Genomic DNA, 19,274 nt, shown 5'->3' with positions numbered 1-19,274 from the left:
AAAGTTCCATAACCATTTAAGTTAAAGTTTAGGAAGGATTATAAACAATTTTAAACCATTTTCGGTAAGGTCAAGATATGGTTCGCGTTTATGCGGGTTTTGCCACCGATTTCTCGCGAATAAAAGCTCACACTTACAAAGTAACGGCGCTACTCGAGTTGGAAGAAGGAGGAGTTGTTGAAATCAGTTGTTGAAGTTACTGTTTACAAAAGCAATTTCGCCCTAATGAAATGTTGACACTGAAATGCTTGACCTTCCAAGGATCTAAAACATTTGCGTACGCAAAACGTCAAACATCAAATTCCGAACGAACGCACTACTGGGTACCGCTGACCATGAGATGACATCGTCGTCGTGCCAGGCTAAGCGTAGCGCAACTGACAGGCATTGAGACTTAAAAGTTCAACGTTGAACAGCAAAACACAATAGAGATGCGGGAGTTGTAAAATGCAAATTTGTGCCTTGATCGTTCTATTTGACTGACACGAGCACGGCGGAGAAAAAAGAGAGATTTGCCAGCAGAAACGATGTAATTTATGTGATATCGTTTCTCTTTGTTCGGGAGTCAATGAGCGGTGATGTGCGCTAGAGAGTCTTCTATTGTTTCGCACCGCACACATTGATTTCACCTCTGCTACTATCTCCCTCTGCCCATCATTTGACTTCCGCCGTCAGTTCCAAATATGGCAACGCACTGCTGTTGCACTGTAGCAGCAACCGGAGAAATCAATATGAAATGGGTTTGCCATTTGACGGCAACGGCGGCGATGGTTTTCACTCTCCGGTCGTGCCGAGGAAAGGCTCTGATCGAAGGAAAAGCACCCGTGCACGATTTCTGAACATTTCCTCGTTAATTAAAGCGCAGCGCGACGAAAGATCAGCGAAGAAAACTGGTCCTGAGCTGACATGTTTTCATTCGTGTTCAAACGGGCTCGAACAGTGAGACCCAAAGGGTGTCCAGGCCATTGCGGGCACGTTCGAGTTTGTGCACGTAATTTTTTGACACCCACTCACGGTCGTTGGAAGCAACTCGAAATTTTGGAGGATTTTACCGAAGAGGCTGAATTGGGTAAATAGGTGACATCTCATCAATTTGACAGGTTGTCTGCTCGATTGGAATGACATTTTTTCTAGATTAGACTAGTTTGACACCATTTTCTGACGGGATAGCTGCTTTCTAGTTGGAACGTCACCCAATTAGTGAACTCTCCCAACTAAAAGGCACCGCAATGAGAAAGCCCCAAACGAGCAAACGACGGCTCTGTATTTCAATTTTGAGGTCTTTACCCATTCAGCCTCTTTAGATTTCACTCAGTTGTCGTAAAAAGAAGATTGGTTCAAAAACGACTAACCGTTACTCAAACGTAGCTCAAATTTGAGTGGACGTTACTCTTAAATGAGTAACATCGAAATCCAGTACAAACTAAGCATTTACGAGGGAAACTGGGACTACCGATTAAATGATTTAACAAATACTCATCAATGAGTAAATTTTTTACTCATTTAATGGGGAGTCCCAGTTTCCCTCGAAAATGCATACTTTGTAGTCAATATTGAGTCCTTTGTAGTCATAGTATTGGGTATGTTGCGGTTACCGTGTATTGAATAAGTGATAATCGGCATTATTCCCGTTCTCAAACAAATCGGATTTTCCATACAAAGTTTTAAATTTTCCGTCTTGTTTGTAAAAGGCGAACGAGGGCGACTAAGTGAAATCCCACTTTTGGAGGGTGCTAGATTGGAATTTTCCATAACCACGAGGACGAGACCTAAAGGGTGTCTAGGTTATTACGTGCACTTTCGCATGTATTTTTTTCACAGCCTCTGTTTGCCTACACGGTCATCGAAAAGAACTCCGAATTGAGTAGGACTTCACTGATTTTTTTGAAAAGACTTGAAATTTTACTAAAAAATTAGTAAACGTAACTCAAGACTGAGTGAACGTTACTCTAAAATGAGTAACATTAAAAGCCAGCTTTGAATAAGTAAACTTTTTACGATAATAAGTGAAATCTTACTCGATTTTGAGTTGTTTAACGGCTTTGCAAAAGAAATTTTTAAAAAACATTACATTTCACACGGGAATCGCAAAATACTTAAAAATTACTAAACAGTATGCATTTTCGTGGGAAATTGGGACTACTCAAAGGAGTAAATTCGAACCCATTTTTGAGTAACTTTTACATGCAAATGAATAATTCTTACTCATTTTTGAGTAAAATTTTACTCTTCGATTAGGTAGTCCTACTTTCCCTCAAAATGGCATACATTATAGTCAATATTAAGTATTTTTCGGTACCGTATAGGAAGGTAGGCTTATCTTCCAAAGAAACTTTAGCAAGCCGTTTAGAGGCCTAAAGGGTATCCCTGTAAATCCGGACACATTCGTGCTCGTAATTTTTCGACCGCCTCTGATTGAACAATGGATAAATTTGAAAAACAATTTGCACTTTTGATGACCGCAATTCCGCTGCCAAATATAAAAGAAATGCGCAATTTTGGGACAACTTTACGGTGCCATTTGAATGCAACTTTCTACAACCATTCAACGCAATGGCGCTGTCAGAACGACAACTCCCGCAATGCAACCGACTGGCAGTGCAACTCCCGAACTAGGAAATCACGTTTACAGCTCAATATCATTCAAATCAATCACGCCGCGAGCTGAGCTCGGTCGGACTGTTGCGGTCTTTGTACACACAGTAGTACAGTAGTTTAAGTTCCCAGTTTCCGTACTCCCCCGATCGCTACACTGTCGCTGGCGCTACCTGTCCACCCCCTCCCCCCCCCCCCCCCGTCGCGTCACACCGTTCGTCTCCCCATCGCTCCACTGCCATTCAAAGAGAGATCGTTCGTTAGTTGGATGTGGTTGATTTTTTTTTCGCATGCACTTTTGCTCGTCAACGCGGAAGACTACAAATGCCTCTTCTCCTTCTCTTCCACCAATCATCATCGGTCGGGTAAAGCTATTAAAATTGACAATAGTGTTTGACTTTGTACCGTTCTCTTCCGTTGTTTGTCGGTTCTCGCATTCGCACTCGCTCGATCGCTCATACACTCGCATCTATTCGGGAGCCCAATTCTAATCCCCGCGGCCCCGGGCTTCGTTGGCGTTGGTCAAATTTTCGAAAAAGACTCAGGAAGTTGAACCTAAACCACTTTATGTAAATGGAGATTATCAACAAGTTAAAAAAAAACTATGGAATATACATATAATGTATAAGATTTGTTCCACGTTAGGTTGCCTTCCTTGGTTCTTCTCGTGTAGCATCGTTCTGTCTGTCTCTCCTGCTAGATGTTTTGCTTACATCCCTAGACGGGATTTTTTTGTAATTATTGTTGGACGGTGGGTCTTTGTGTTGTTTACGATTATTAAATGATTTTCATTTCCTTAATTTTTTCCCGATTCGGCCGAAGCCTGGGCCATGTTTGACAAATGTGTTTCGAAACCCCCTGCCATCCTGCACAGTCAGTAGGCGCCGAGGGATGACTCATAGCCGTGTGGTGCAGATGACTTCCTTTCTCTTGTTCTCCCCTCGCCGCCGTTCAACCGACCGATCGTAGTAGCCCACGTTTCAAGGTGCCTATATACGGCTGCTGGTCGAGGCAACCCGTTCGTCTGCTGTATTGGTGGTAATCATCATCAACGTAGCATGCCATGTTGCCGTGTTACCTGTGGTTACCAAAGCCGTAGCTTACACAACCCCCGTCGTCTAGCGAGCTGGCTAGTGGCCGTGCGTCACAAGAGTTGATAGATACGGGCCAAAAAAAAACGGTGCACTACTTGAGACGTTAAGTCTGTGTGGGTGTTTGATAGGCAATAAGTAGTACACCGATCTGGTGGGAACAATCTTACTAATAGTAAACACCTCCACACGAGCAGTCAATCACGTAGTCTCCACCAGAGCAATAATCATGGCGAAAACCTAGACGAATCAGCGCTGGAATGGGGCTGTGGAGGCAGTATAATTTAGTAGTAGACACGTTCAAGCGAAGAAGAAGAAATATGTATATCCACGGAACACGAACTCCGCCACCACCGAGCAAGATAAAGAAGAAAGACAAAAACAAATGCTGAGTTTCGTCTTCTTTATTTTGCTCACGTCTACATATATCTTGCTCGGTTGGTAGCGATGACGAAGACGGCGTACAAATGCACGAATACCACCACAAAGCGAAGCTCACTACAGCAGACGGACGGGGTACGCGCTCACCAATACCAACGCAGAGAAAACTCAAAGAAACTAGTTTTTTTTTGTTACGACGATGAACAGCAACTTTGTGTATCTATCCGATTTTTTTTTGCCTGATGGAGGCGATCATTATCGTGAGCTCTCTACGGCGACGGCCCGTATCGTTCGACCAGGGACGAGTTTCGAAACACATTTCAGATATTAAAATTTATGGTTTTCGATCCTTTACGCTACTTCGTTTCCCTTTTTCCCCTCTATCTCTCTCTCTCTCTCTTACTTTGGCTATCATCCTCTCCTTCAATGGATGACCTTTTTTCCCTGCCACTTACTCACTATACGTCGCATCCGCTCGAAAGGTGTCTCTGGTGCCTCGCTACGCTTTTCCTTTGTCGCCGCTTGAACTTCTTTGCTTCGACTTTAATCGGAAAACCGTTTTCAAGTAAACAAAAAAAAAAACAGGAACAACAGGTGATCAAAGTTTTTTTGCTTTTGGAAAGGTAAGTAGGCAGGAAATTTTGTTACGATCGAAAGGGGACAAAAAATCGACCCAAAACGAACAAGGGAAGCAATTTCCGTTGCATAAGCGAAGGAAATACGGCAACGCTTTGCTGCGCTTTGGGCCAGTGCTGTTGACTTTTCAATGAAGAGCGATCCGTGGATAGGTAAATTTGTTTACACTGTATTAACTATTGCTTAATCGAAAAACCATTTTTGAAAAAGCAACGTACAAAAAAATCTGCACTTTTAAAAAAAATCTGAAAAATCCCGTAGATCCGTATTAAATCTCAAAATCCACAGACTTGACCACACTGCTTTCGCCAGGACGCGTAAGGCCGAAGCAAAGAAGCCGAAGACATTTAGCGGATTTTAGTAGCGATTACTCTCTCTCTCTCTCTCTATGTGTGTCTGTCTCTATAGGCTTAAATGCAATCATCATACTCGTCGTCGCTAATCCACAGCCTACAAAATGCCTGAGTAACCACAGCCCAGAAACACCCCCGAGCGTCAGCGGCAACCACGACCATTTTGTGCTGTTGTTTCGATTGTTTTTTTTTTTTTTGGCATTTGGCAAATAGGGGGCGGGGGTTGTTTTCCTAAAATATCCTATCCCTCGAACTTTGTCGTCGTCTACCTCGATCTACTAATGCATTTCGATTCCTCCTCTATACGCGCAGATGACCTTTTCACACTACGGTTGTTGATGATATTAAATTTAGCCTCGGCTTCAGAAGCTTCTTGATTCCATCATTCGTCCGGCTCTATATTCTTCGCGGCGGTAATGCAGGGAGGGGAGGGGTGCAGATCGGGAAGCGCACGGGTGGGGACTGTCTTTTTGCCCTATCTCTCGCCCCCATCGACGACGGGGGATGTGAGGGACAGTTCAGAATGACCCTCCTCTTCCTGGCTCTTGCCGACTCTGCGCCCGGATGGGGTTCTCTCCCTGACGGTACAACAAACTCGCTCGCAGCTTTAAAGCTATATTTCTACCATAATTATACATATAGATTCCTGTTTCAGTTTTCCATTTATTCGTTTTGCCTTGTTCAGTTCCATGCGGTTTTTGTTTTGTTTTGCCGGGTATTATGATTGTTTTTTTTTCAGTTTATAGTATTCTTTAAATGTTGGTTTGTATTTTTTTTTGTTTGTTATAAGTCAGCAACACTTTCTATCTAACCGGGGTTTCTTCACTCAAAATTGGGAGATGTTACAATTATGTGTGGTTTTTCTTCAAATGCTTTCCCGTTTCTGGACTTAACCTACTACAGTACTCGTTAAAGAGAGTGTCGACCGATCCATGTGATTGATGACTTTACCTGGCTGAGTTGGATTGGGTTGATGTTCTAACCGTATTCAGAAGTTGTCCTCACTGATAGAAAAAATCTCGCACTCCACAGATGTCACTCTCTTTCTCTCTCTCTCTATCGCTCGTCCACTCGCTCTGTCCCTCGAAGTGTTGCTGCCCGTGAAGATGGAGTTTGGGTCGGCACATTCACTCTCCTGCGCCTCGCTCTGCTAAGCCCACCAGATTGAGAGCTAGCACACGTAGCGCATAGATGTACGATGTTTGATATGAATAGTTTTTGGTGGTTAATTTAACCATATTTTTTTTATTAAAAACGAAGGAGAGTGAATGGGACCGACCGGTGCTGTCGTATTTGAACTTAACACTGCGTACGAACTTTGTTGTTGACAAACTGGTTGTCCCAGGGGAAATATTGTTGCTGCTGATGAACGGATGGCGAGTAGAAGTTGTTGTTATGTTGATTATTATGCTGATATCGGTTGTTGTTGAAGTTGTTGCTATTGTTGTAGCCGTTGTATGGTGGACTAAGGGGTGGACTAGTCTGTCCACTAGACGACGAGCTGACGCTATTGTTATGACGCTTCACGTAATGATGATTATTATGATGATGATTGTTGTTGTACTTGTTGTGCTTGCTCTGCGTTCCTCCAAGCGAATTCGATGGATTGACATCCATAAAATCTACCATAACACTAGTTCCACTATCGGACGACGTCGACAGATCCACTCGGCCGACCCGTTCCATAATGAATTCATCACAGCTACTGCTACCCGTCGAATCGAGATCCGACGAGGGACTGGCACGGCTCAGGTGTTGATCGTACAGCACACAGATGGTACCGTTCTCGCCAATACGGTACGAAACCTCGTCCGGATCGATCCAGACCGTCAGCTCCAGGGGTAGCATCTTTCGAAGTGCAATCGCATTCAGACCCACTGCGTGACCCGCCTTCTCGATGATCGGATCCATCTTCCCGTTGATCCGCAGACAGCGGAAGCCGGAACCCTTGTTAGGAACATCAGGATACCAATGACGTGCGAAATGACGCGTCAGAGTCAGCTCGAGCGATCCCTTGAAATGCTGCAGTTGGCTCTCGGATAGCTGATTTGCTTTTTTCACTCGCAGCAAATTCATCAGAAAATCCGCAGCCGAATTTACTTCTATTCTCATTTTCTCGGGATTCGTTTGTACGAACGGAATCTGTGCTCCACTGTGTGCAAATGCGCCGTTTCAAAACGATTCAACATCAAACTTTGAACAGACTCGTTCAGTAAAAGGTGCCACTCAGCAGCCACCACACTACTTGATACGACTTTTCTCTGCTGCTTCGTTATCTTTTCCTTCTTCTTCTTAAGCTTCCACTTCTTTGCCCTTACACTTACGACGCACTACTTTGCAATGCCAGTAAAATTTCGGTTCAAGTTTCTCACTTTTGCTGCAATTGCTGCCAGTAGCAACCAAGAAACTCGTACGAAAAAAAAACTCGCCACCGTTAGTGAATTTCTAAATTTTGCACTTTTTCACCAACTGCTGCTACTGCTGCTGCTTCGTTTTCTTCTTTACTGGCAGCGAAAACACTTCAAATATGGTGAACTCTTCTTCTTCGTCTTCTTTTCCTGCTCGGGCTTCGAAATGGGGCTCTAACACAGCACACTTTTGTTGGGTTGTTGGTCGTCGTTGGGGAATCGCCTTCCAAGATACGGCACAGATTTCAAACTTAAATTAGAACCTTAAATTACTTCCAAATCACAACTGGTTTCGTTTTCACCGACAAAAGGATCACAAAGTTGCGCACAAACTAGGAAATTCGCGAACCGAAAATCGAATTTCAGCTTTTTTCCAAGATGGCTGGTTTCACACACTTGTCCTTCTTCTCTTGATCGCTATTATACCCTCAGTTGCAAAACACAGTCTCTCGCTCTCTCGCTACACTCGATTATACGTGCGGTCACTCGGTTCGCTCGCTTTCATCGGCTCATCACTTCGCTGAGGTTCAACTTCGAATAAAAGTAGAAACCGTGGCTAGCTGCACGGTAACCTCGGCGATGAGTCTCGAAAATCGTACACCGCGCAGCAGTGTTCGTGCAATCCAGCTCCCATTTGCTTGTATTACCCATCCGTACACGAAACCCAGAGGCACGTACGCGTACCTTGCACGCAAACACACACAACCCGACCAGCGAGCGAAAGAGATACCGCTACATTTGCAGCAGCGGAAGAGAGAGAGAGAGAGCTCAGCTGGTCTAGACCAGTTACCACGCGACCGAGGGTAATGCGAGGGATTGCCTATTGCAGCCCAGCTGGTAACCGAAAATGGAGTACCGTACACATTTATCGAATCGATCACCGATTGTAAATTAATCCCACACTGAAAACTGAAAACACCACGTTGGCCTAGAGAGATAAGGCACTGAGACCACATTTCCGTTCTCCCTTTCGTCGGGAGATAAACGCGTCTCATACGACAGTGATAAGGACAATGTGCCTCGGTGCTGCTTGCACTTATCTTATCGCATTTTTTTTTTTTGCGGATGAAAGTGGCTAGCAAATAAACAAGCGTTATTTGTGATAAAGACCAAGTGGTGGGAATTGCGTTGTACACATAAAAGCACGTCAGTGAAAGCGCGTTCACCACATGATACGACCAAAAAGCGTCGTGGGACAGTTAAGTTGTTATTTCGCTGGAAAACAGTCATTGTTGATTCCCATATTACAAAGTCGACGGGGGTTGGATTCCCAATCCGGCCGGAACATTTTCTCGACTTCCCTGGGAGCATTTCCTTCAATGTCAATTTTGTTTCGACCCCCTCCGATTTGAATGATACATTGCTCACATGTTCGCTGATACCAATGCACAATGGTCCCAAAGCCGTATTTAGGAAGACAAAAATGTTTGCGCTAAAACCGTTGATTTTAGGCATATGGTGTCTTCGGGAAAGTTTCTTCATATTTTTTAACCGATCTTTTCATGTTAGTGAAATTAGGGTGGTCCATAAAATTGGTGAATTGAAAATGCAAACTTTTTTATTGTTTGAGATAGACCAATGTAGTTTTCTACAAAGTTGCCAAACAATAAATTTGCAGCAACTTTGCAGAAGACACCAAATTTCCATCTCTTATGGTTCACGAGTTATGATTTTTTTCAAACAAGCAGGTTAGGGTGGTCCCTGTGAAGCGCCCAAACTCCGTTGCGCATCCATGTTTCACTCCTGTGTTGAAGTGCCCAACGTTGAGCAACAACTCGCGTGGTCTTTCTTTCTCCGTAAAATGAAAGACAGTTTAATTCCATTTCTACTGTATGGAAAAAGCTCTTTGATGAATCAGTTATCCTGAGGTTGGAACTGTGCTCGTCCGCACCTAGCAAACCTCGGATAATAAACTCATCAGAACAACTGCCCCGATTCTTTATTATTCGAAACCTTTTATACATGAATTTGTTACTTAAACTCTACACAATAGTTTTTCTCCAGTATGTACATATAAAGCGAGACAGATAGTTTTTCTCTTGGAAAGTCGGTGTCTGTTTTTTTAACAAGAATTAATGCTCCTCGCGGTAGGAACGGCTATGTATGATGCTTACTCACCAATGTTTACTTTGACCTTTCTCGAAGCACCTAGTTAAGCCAGCGCGCATCGCTGACGACGCGGTAGCAACTGTTTATAAACAACTGACCCTGGAAATGTGCAACATTGTCACTGCTGCTGTTAAGTTGTGTATTTTCTACTACCGTATGGGGGTCTATTACTGGTTAATTTCTTACTCAGATTGATATTGGATTTTGAGGCCTTTGCATCCCCTCTTACTTAACCAGCTTGAGAATAATATCGAAGAGATTCTTCTCAAGGATATGCGCTGGTATCTATTCTATATTTGCTAATTTTGTTTACTGGATCTTCTTACTATTGTTCTTACTCCTACTGTGCCTTTCTTAAGACCCTACTTTGTACTATTGATAAACATATTCAGTCGTTCATACTTAAACTAAATTTTGTCATTTGGCTAAATCATCTGTGTTAACAAGTTTTATCACGCGTTTTGCTGATATGAAAATTTGCCTAACTGACTTACGTTAATTATGCGTTTAGTTGAGTTATACCATTCTTGTTGCAATTGATATTTAATGTTAACATTCTATAGAACTATTACGAATACTTCACTATAAGGAGTGATGTTAGAATTTGGGGTTGTTGCATCCCCCCTTACTTACTGAGCTTGAGAATCATTTTTCAAAAATTATTATCAATAAGCTTGAGTTGGTAATCTTCCATTTGAAAATTTCGTGCTTTCTTGTTGCCATATTTCTCCTAACCATAGGGTGATCCTCAATTGTACCTTTCGTAAAAGCTCCTTCATTTCTGCTCGTTCATCCATGCGATTGAAAGCTGTTCCTGACTCGTCATTTGGTTGATATCAAATATCAGGTGTGGGTGTATCTGCCATTACCCGCCATCTATGATTCGTTGTTTGCCGCATTCAGGTTACTCTTCATCGTCTTTCATATCTATGTCTTGTACTGATCGCATCTCGTCATTATGTATGTTTCTGTTGGAAACTTTTTTAGTGCTTATTAGAACTTCAACTTTCTCTATGGTGTAGTATGATTCCACATCTTCGATGATTTTCGTTATAAGATGTAAACTTGTTTTGGATTTTATCCACGACTGTTTTCTATCTGTGTTTATATATGCAGCTAGTCAATTTATTGTTTGTGCCATACCATGCGTTAGTTGTGTACTTGATTGTGCTTCATTGCCATTTTTTTAGTTTGATGTTTAATGATGTCATATCAAACGTTACGTTGTATGTTCTGTAGTTTTATGATGATGTTTGCGAAACCGTTGCTGAAGTAGTTTCTCTTTTTAGATGCTGTGTGATGAGCTTATGCCAAAGATTGCTCATCTATACAGTATAATGTGTTGATCAATTCTGTTATCCTCGATAAACCACTCGATTCCATCTTCCTGTTCCTTATACTTTTCCGATGATCCTACCCAACACCGTCAATCTTCAATCTTCCGCATGATTTGTCTTTCGATTGTCATCTAGCCATTGTGAATGTGACTCTTCCTTCACTGTTGACCGTCTCTGAGATTCGCCACCTGGTACATCAAAAATCGATTTTCCCTTTCTCACTGTATCACCAATAATTTTCTTTTAGATAATTTTTTTTATCAATTTCACTCTAAAACATTCATTAAACTATAACTTTGGTATATTCAAATTATTTTCTACTCATCTTTTGAATCAACTATAATTATTTTTTTTTACTTGGTTTACATACTTTGATATCATTGACATGATATGATTAATAATATTCTTCATTAGTTGCTTGCTGCTCTTATTTTTTTCAATTTCATATTTTCATCTACAAATTCAGAATTAATTACTTTAACTGAACATTCTTATCTGATTGTCGATATTACACTTCTTGTTTTACTCTTAACTTTGTTTAACTATTTTTGTTTGTAGTTGTAACTCACCAATTAATCAAAGCATCTGGATGGCTACGTCATGAAATTGCAGCAAGTACTCTCTTTCTCCTAATGAGGTTTAAAACGGCACGTATCTGTAATTCGATTCATTTATGCTCGGTTCCAGGTTCCTCTGGCCATACGTTTATGTTTTTATTTAGTCAATTCAATTAATGTCTTGTAAGTGGCCAAATTGCTGCAAGTGCTCGTCTTCGCTAATTGAGAGGAAACGGTGGGTATCTGTAAGTAAACTTAAATTTCAGTTAGACTCATTCATAAATTCTCGGGCATTCTTGATTCCAAATGCCATTGTCCAATTGTTCATCTCCACATCTGTAACGGTCTGTAAAAAATAAAACGGCCTTTAATAAATTGTCAACCATAACATCATTCACGACTCTGGTATCATTTAAAGTATTTTAATGCTGTGTTTTGACGGTATTTTCCGTTCAAAATTGTTTTGTATTCAATCTCGCTGTGAGATTCTAGTACACAGTTAGTCCAAAGCGCTTAGGTACAATATTCTTGTCCACTATGATCTTGTTTTTCACCGTTTTTTTTTTATCATTGTCATAAGTATTATTTTTCAACGTGTTAATTTTTTTTAATGAAATTATTGTTTAAATCTGTAACTGTTTTTCAGTAATTTAATCCATATTGTGTGCTGTAATGTCAATCCTTAGCTCTTCGATCCATTCAAAATCGTACTGCAAAATATTTTGCTCTTTTTTGATGAATACATTTGTTTTATTAGCTGAATCATTCAATTACTGCATGCATTACATATCGGTCGAAATTTTTTGTATCTCTTTGAAATGTTTTCATCACTAATTATATTAGAAAATACTGTTTACTATTATTAACTATATATGATTTTACCTTTGTTTTCATTTTCTTGGAAATTTATCTGAAGCTTCGCTTTTATGTTTCCATCTCCATATGTGCATGTTTTGAACATTTTGTTTAATTCCTTATTAATCCCAATTGAAATTTAATATATACTTTTTCTTTACAATTTTCAATTGTCTCTTATCATTCTGGTTATTCCATAAATTCATTTTCAAATAACAATACTTAATTTTATATCTACATACCCCGGGGTCATTATCATTTAGTCAATAATATCCATTCGATTTTTATTCTTATTATTTATTTATATTACTATTCAATTTAATCATCACCATATACATCATTCGTTCCGGGAACGTCTTCCCTTGTCTAACGCACTCTCTCACAAACATTCCATGTATGTCTCTTATACATTAGCTACAGTTTATCACCTTTTTTTTCACTTCACTAATATTTTTATTATTTGCTCGCACTATTCTTTCCATTTTCATAGCCATCTCCCATGTTTCTCCAAATTTTAATTGTTTTTTTTTTTAATATGTGTGTCTCTCTATTCTTAATTATAATATAAATATTATGCACATAATAATCGATTAATAAATACTTATTTTGATTATAAGAATCTTTATCTGTACTGACGAATTTGTTCCGTGTACTTTATGATTAATCATTGTATCGCTTTATACGATTGACGTGGATTTTTTCTAATTTCTTCCCATTCTGTATTACCACGGTTTGTTCACTAGGAATTTCTATTACTGTGTATGGGCCACGCCACATACTCTGCAATTTTTGTCCTACCCCCATAGGGTTTGATTGCACTAAAACTAAATCTCCCCACATTGGTTGCCATTGATTTGAATTTTTGTCATATTGAACCTTCTGCTTTTCTTTTGATATTTTCAAGTTTTCTCTTGCGTTATAATGAATGTTGCTCAAAATACTCTTCATTTCACCAACGTAATCATGATAGTCCATTGTGGAATTACCTTTTTTATAAATGGATGTGGGAATTTTTGCCTTTCGTCCATATAATAACTCAAATGGGGTGTAATTTGTTGAAGAGTTAATCGTTGTATTGTATTCAAACTTGAAGTATGGTATCAATTGGTCCCATGTTCTTTGATTCCCTCCAATAAATTGTCGTAAATAGGTTTTCAACTCTCTGTTTGAACGTTCCACTAAATTAGCCTGTGGATGGTATGCACTTGTGTTGATTTTTTTAATTTTCAAAATTTTACATATGTTTTTCATGAGGTTACTCATGAAGTTCGCACCTTGATCGGTCACTATTTCTTTTGGAAACCCGAATTTACAGATCACATTTTCGACAAAAGTTCTTGCTACTGTTTGTGCTTCCTGATTTTCCATACATGCGACAATTAAATATCTGGTTAAGTCATCTTGAACGACTAATCCGTATTTATTACCCCATTCCGATTCGGGTAAAACAACGATATCCATAAATAATTTTTTAAACGGCTCTGTAGCTGTTGTAGTAATTTTCATTGGAATTTTGTTGGATTTGCAAATTTTGTTTTTCTGACACGAATCACATTTTCTTACATAATCTTCAATGTCTCGTCTCATATTTTTCCATGTAAAAAGAGATCCAACTCTCTTTCGCATACGTTTTGCTCCTACATGTCCACCTAGGGGTGCGTCATGAAATTCTCGTAAAATTGTTTCGATTTCTTCACCCTCTATTTGGATACGTTCAGAGTCTGCATTGTACAAAGAAATTTTCTTATCAAATTTCCATGATATGAATTGTATCATTTGTAATACTTCAAACTGTTTTATTTTGCGAAATGATAATATATGGACATGTTTTGCTTGCTTTAGATAGTCAGGACCTTCTATAAAGCTCCTATTGAGTTTCTTTAGGAAACTTTTACCATTGAGCAAAGAGTTATTTTTCCCCTCGATAATCAATCCTGTAATCTTTTCGTTTGGTATATTTATAATTCCATTTTTATCATAATCCTTCAACCCATGTGGTAGATTACACAGAGTTGAAATTTCCTTGTAGGCTGATCTACTATTTAATATAACTAATGTAGCATCTGCTGAGTCATTAGTTAATTGCCCTGAAATCATAAGTTCATCTGTGTTTACTAATGATTGCTCTACGCTTGCTTTGAAATCATTGTATAAATTGTGGTTATCATCTTTCTTTGTGGTGTTTTCATTGTCACTTATATCCATGTTAACTAATTCATTAAAAACTGAGTCCCTTTGAGGTTGGTAAGTTCTCAAATTCTGGTCAGTGAAATCGCTTGATGGCTTGTTGTTTATTTTTGTTTGGGTTGTCTGCCTCTGCATTCTTTGCTGCTGTCGCGTAACGACTGCAACTACCTGCTCTTGTTCTACTGACGTATGTTGTTGATTCTTAATGTCTACGCTACCTTTTTTAACCTTACAACGTTGTAACCTTGATTGCCCCTGACAATAACTTGATGGTTGAATCTGGTTGACGTTTTTGTTTTCCTTCGTGCATGGTAGTCTTGACAAAAAGTCTGCAACAATGTTCTCTTTCCCTTGTTTGTAGCGTATATCACATTTAAGACCTTGCAACTTAAGTCGCAGTCTTGTTAATGTGGGTGACGTTTCCTTTAACCGCCAAATTGAAATTAGAGGCCTGTGATCTGTGTAAACAATGAATTTTTGATCAAATATAAAATGTCTAAAATAGTCAACCGCCCAAACGATCGCTAATAATTCTTTCTCGATTGTGTGGTATCTACTTTCTGCACCTATTAATGCCCTGCTCGCAAAGGCGATCGGTCTATCGACAGTTTTCTCATTAGATAACACCGCTCCTATCGCGTAATTGCTAGCATCTGTGGTGATGACAAATGTATCCTCATAATTAGGCCTTACTAGCAAAGGTTCAGATATGAGGCATGTTTTAAGCATTTCGAAAGCTTCCTCACATTCACGTGTCCATACAAATTTTACATTCTTCTTCAATAAATCGTTCAAAGGTTTCCTGTACTTTGCAATGTTGGGAATGAATTTTCCATAAAAATTAATTGTACCTAAAAATGATCGAACATCTTTCACTGTAGATGGACTTTTCATCTTTTGTATACTTTCTACATTTTCTTTGGTTGGTTTGATACCATATTGATTTATTATATGACCAAGATATTTGATTTCTGTTTTCAAAATTTTGCATTTTACAGGTTCCAATTTTAAATTATGTCTGCGTAATCCTTGTAACACTTTATATAAGTTTTCATTGTGTTCTTCGATTGTTCTTCCTGAAATGATGACATCATCCAGATAAACAACGGCTCGAACATCTCCGATTTCGTATAGTACCGTATTCATTAATTTTTGAAAAGTTGATGGGCTATTCCTTAATCCCATAGGCATTCTTGTAAATTCAAAATGTCCTTTTGGGGTTGAGAAGGCTGTTTTAGCGGCATCTTTTGGATCGATTGGGATTTGATAAAATCCTGATTTTAAATCCAATGTTGAAAAATATACACTATCTCCAAGATTATCCATGATTTCATTGATGAGTGGAATTGGATATACAAAAGGCTTGGTTATCAAATTTAAAGCCCTAAAATCCACTACAATTCTATATTTCTTATTTCCAGCTGCATCCAAGTCCTTCTTTGGTATACACAAGACTGGTGCATTCCATGGGCTTTTACTTGGTCTGATGATACCTTGCCTATACATTTCTTCGATTTCTTCATTAATTTGCTTTTTTGTTGCTTCTGGGAATCTGTATTGCCGTTTATTAATCGGTACTTTCGTTGAAGTTTCTATTTCATGCACTGCCGCATCTGTGTGGGTCAGTTTATCACCCTCAAGAAAAAACACATCACTAAAATTACTTAAAATTGATTCAATTGATTCTAAAGCGCTTCGTGATAAATGATCAAGTTCGATCTGTTCGAAGATTTTATTATATCGTTCGTGTCCTTGAAGCATTTTAATATTTTTGTATTTGACAACATCGTAGTCTATGTCAGCATTTAAGTCCAACATTTCTCTGTCGTCATATTCACTTCCTTCTTCATTATATTCTTCATGATAAAAATTATTTTCCGACGGGTCATCTATTTCCATTCCATTGAATGTATGGACTTGTGTAAAATCTTTACAGTCTTCTTCATTATAGTTTTTCTTGCAAGTGTCAAGCTCGAAAATAGCATATTCAAAATTTCTTCCAATTTGTGCTACATGTTTTTGAAGGAACTCTCCTCCGAGTATACATGGTACTAATAAATGTGTCATTAAATGAAATTTTGCTGGGAATACTATGTTTCCTATGATTAAACCTATATTAACTGATCCCATTGTTTTTGTATTTCCACCAATTCCCGCTATTGTTATAGTATCATTTGTATTTACTTGGTCTATTCTTAGCGATTTGACTGCTTCATATCTGAGCAGATTTACTGATGAACCTGTATCGAGTAAACATCTCAGCCTATATGCGGGGTTATTAGATGTAGGTATCTCGACAAAAAATAAGTTATCTCTAGAATAGATTTTTTTAAGTGCTATTTTATTTGATATTATATTATAAAGGGTTGATTCGCTGTTATTATATTGCTTATTTTTATTTTGTTTCCCCATTATTGCGTGAAAATTAAATTCTATTTCATTACTATTTTTACTTGAAAGCTCCTTATTTCTCTCAATTATATTTTCGTCCGCTGTAATTCCTACCATGTCCTTTTTAAAAACGTATGGTTCAATTTCCACATATCGTTTAATGTCTTTCACACTACTTTCTCTATGTATATAATCAATATATTTTTTATTTATAGGATGAGAGAAGCTTTTGAAGATTGCAAATCTGAAGCTCCCACCTATACTTTCGATATGATCTCTTGCGAATGCTGTGCCTATCGTGGCTGGTACAGCTAAATTATGAACTAATTTAAATTTTATTGGTATGTTACTTCTGCCTATTTTTAAATTGACCCAAATATCTCCAAATGATTCTTCTTCTTCTCCGTCTATTTCTGTATATGCCACACTAAGTGGGTTAATCAGTTTTGCTCCCACTTTCAATGCTATACTTTTATGCATAAAATTTTCGGTTTTACTTGTGTTAAAATAGTATCTGCAAAAGAACTCCGGGTTTTCTGCTGTTGACATATACCAGTAGAAATCCCGGTTATTTCCGCCGAACATTGGATATTTATGCTTTGTTGTAATGACTGGGTCAAATTTTATCCCAGCGTGAAAACATTGGGAATCTGTAACATGTGTCTTTCCAGGATTCCCGAATTTTAGTTTTTTATGTCTTGTGTTGAAATTATCTCTGATACTGAAATTCTCTCTGTGGTTTTCGTCATTGTATCTATTGCTGTATTCACCTTGGTAATTTATGTTGTAGTTTCCGTTATCATTCCTGTTGTAATTGTCTGACCTATTCGGTGAATTATTGTTATTCATATTTCTGCTAAAATTATTATTTTCTCGGTATTCGTAACTCGTGCCCCTGTAACCATTTTGATTTCCATTGAACGGCCTTTGATTAGACCTAACGAAATTATTCGGAAAATCTCTATGAGATCTGAATTTTCTATCGAACGAATTGTTTTGTTGATGTTTTCGTTGATACCGGTTAAAATATTTGGGTTGATTAACATGCTTATCCCAATTATTTCGGTTCCTTTGTGATTTTGATTTTTCAGCGATGTGAATACACTGAAGTCTTTTTTCGATATCCTCAATTTGTTTTTCGTAGATACACTCTTCCTGTAAATATTTGACTAGTTCATTGAAGGTGTTATTTTTCTGTGATTTTGCCATATTTTTCAAGTTCCTATTTTTCAAACCTCCCAAAAAATGTATCCTCAAATTCCGTAGTGCATATGACTCTCTGCCTTTGGCATTATTTTCTTCATATTCATCCACGTGTTCTTTTAATGTTAATGCCCTATCTTTGTAATCTTGAAAGGATTCGTTTGGTCCTTGTTCCAAAGTTTCGATTTTCTGAAAAATTTCTTCCAGTTTAACATTTGTCCCAAATTCTCTTTCGAGATTAATTCTCACTTCGGGCCATGTTTCCGCATAAATACGTTTGAAATACCCTGATGCCGGATCTTTCAATTTCATCAAAATTACCTGAATTGAAGGTTCATGCGATTCTTCTACTGGCAATTTCTTAGCGAAGAAATCGCACTGGTATAAAAACGATCGTAATTCTGAGGCCGCGCCTCTGAACTCTGGAATGCATTGAATAGCTCTTTCAGTTGGGAACTCTGCCATTTTTTTTTTGTTTTTCGAAGCAAACGAGAAAAAATGCGACTGTTTCTCAGTCTCTTATTAAATTATGGATATTGCTATTATCTTCCGTTTTTGCGAATTTATTTGGATCAAAAACGCTTTCAGCGTAAATTCAAGACAAAATTATTTTTTCCTGTTTTGTGCTTTGTTAATTAAATTTGCCTGCTGGCCTTTTAAATTTGTTTAAATTAATTTAACGTTCCCTTAAAGTGGTTGATTAAGCATTAAGCATCTTGCAAGAAATGTTGCTTACAAAGATGAAATGTATACTATTTATAATATTGTACACGTAAAATATTTATAATACGGTAATGTATCAGAACTTTACACAATTTTTTTATTTTTTTTTTTAACTGTGTACTCACCCTATCAGGAGCAGGATCAGGGTTATTACTTGTTGAGTCTGCGATGAAGTTCCCAGATGAAGTCCCCATATCTTTATAGTTGACCAGATGTGCACCAATGTGCTGTACTCTTTATTAATCACTAGTTCACTTTTTCCTTTTTTTGTAATTTAATCAAAGTCACTTTTTGGTTTTTTAACACTTACTGATTTTAGCCAGTCGAAATTTCGGCGTTCCAACACTTGAAAATAGCGGTTTAGTTTCCGCTGTCACCAGATGAAGCGCCCAAACTCCGTTGCGCATCCATGTTTCACTCCCGTGTTGAAGTGCCCAACGTTGAGCAA

General features: G+C 38.5%; 2 protein-coding genes across 2 annotated transcripts in view; both read right to left on the bottom strand.

Annotated features, from left to right (window-relative positions):
- The window catches only part of LOC135701904 (inositol-pentakisphosphate 2-kinase-like), a 422,782-nt gene that overhangs the window by 386,562 nt on the left and 16,946 nt on the right, over positions 1 to 19,274 (bottom strand). The gene's annotated exons all lie outside the window — the stretch shown is intronic.
- Positions 5,820 to 8,029, bottom strand: Tob (Transducer of ERBB2). Its single transcript, XM_065222846.1, has one exon. The coding sequence runs from the start codon at positions 7,166 to 7,168 to the stop codon at positions 6,356 to 6,358; it is 813 nt and encodes a 270-aa protein (XP_065078918.1). The 5' UTR covers positions 7,169 to 8,029; the 3' UTR covers positions 5,820 to 6,355.

The sequence above is a fragment of the Ochlerotatus camptorhynchus genome, unplaced genomic scaffold, assembly GCF_037179485.1.
Source record: "Ochlerotatus camptorhynchus isolate MF236.1 unplaced genomic scaffold, CSIRO-AGI_Acam_v1.1 ptg000179l, whole genome shotgun sequence".
Classification (NCBI taxonomy): Eukaryota; Metazoa; Arthropoda; class Insecta; order Diptera; family Culicidae; genus Ochlerotatus; species Ochlerotatus camptorhynchus.
The sequence above is the reverse complement of the archived record's forward strand: the minus strand, read 5'-3'. Positions and strand labels throughout refer to the sequence as shown.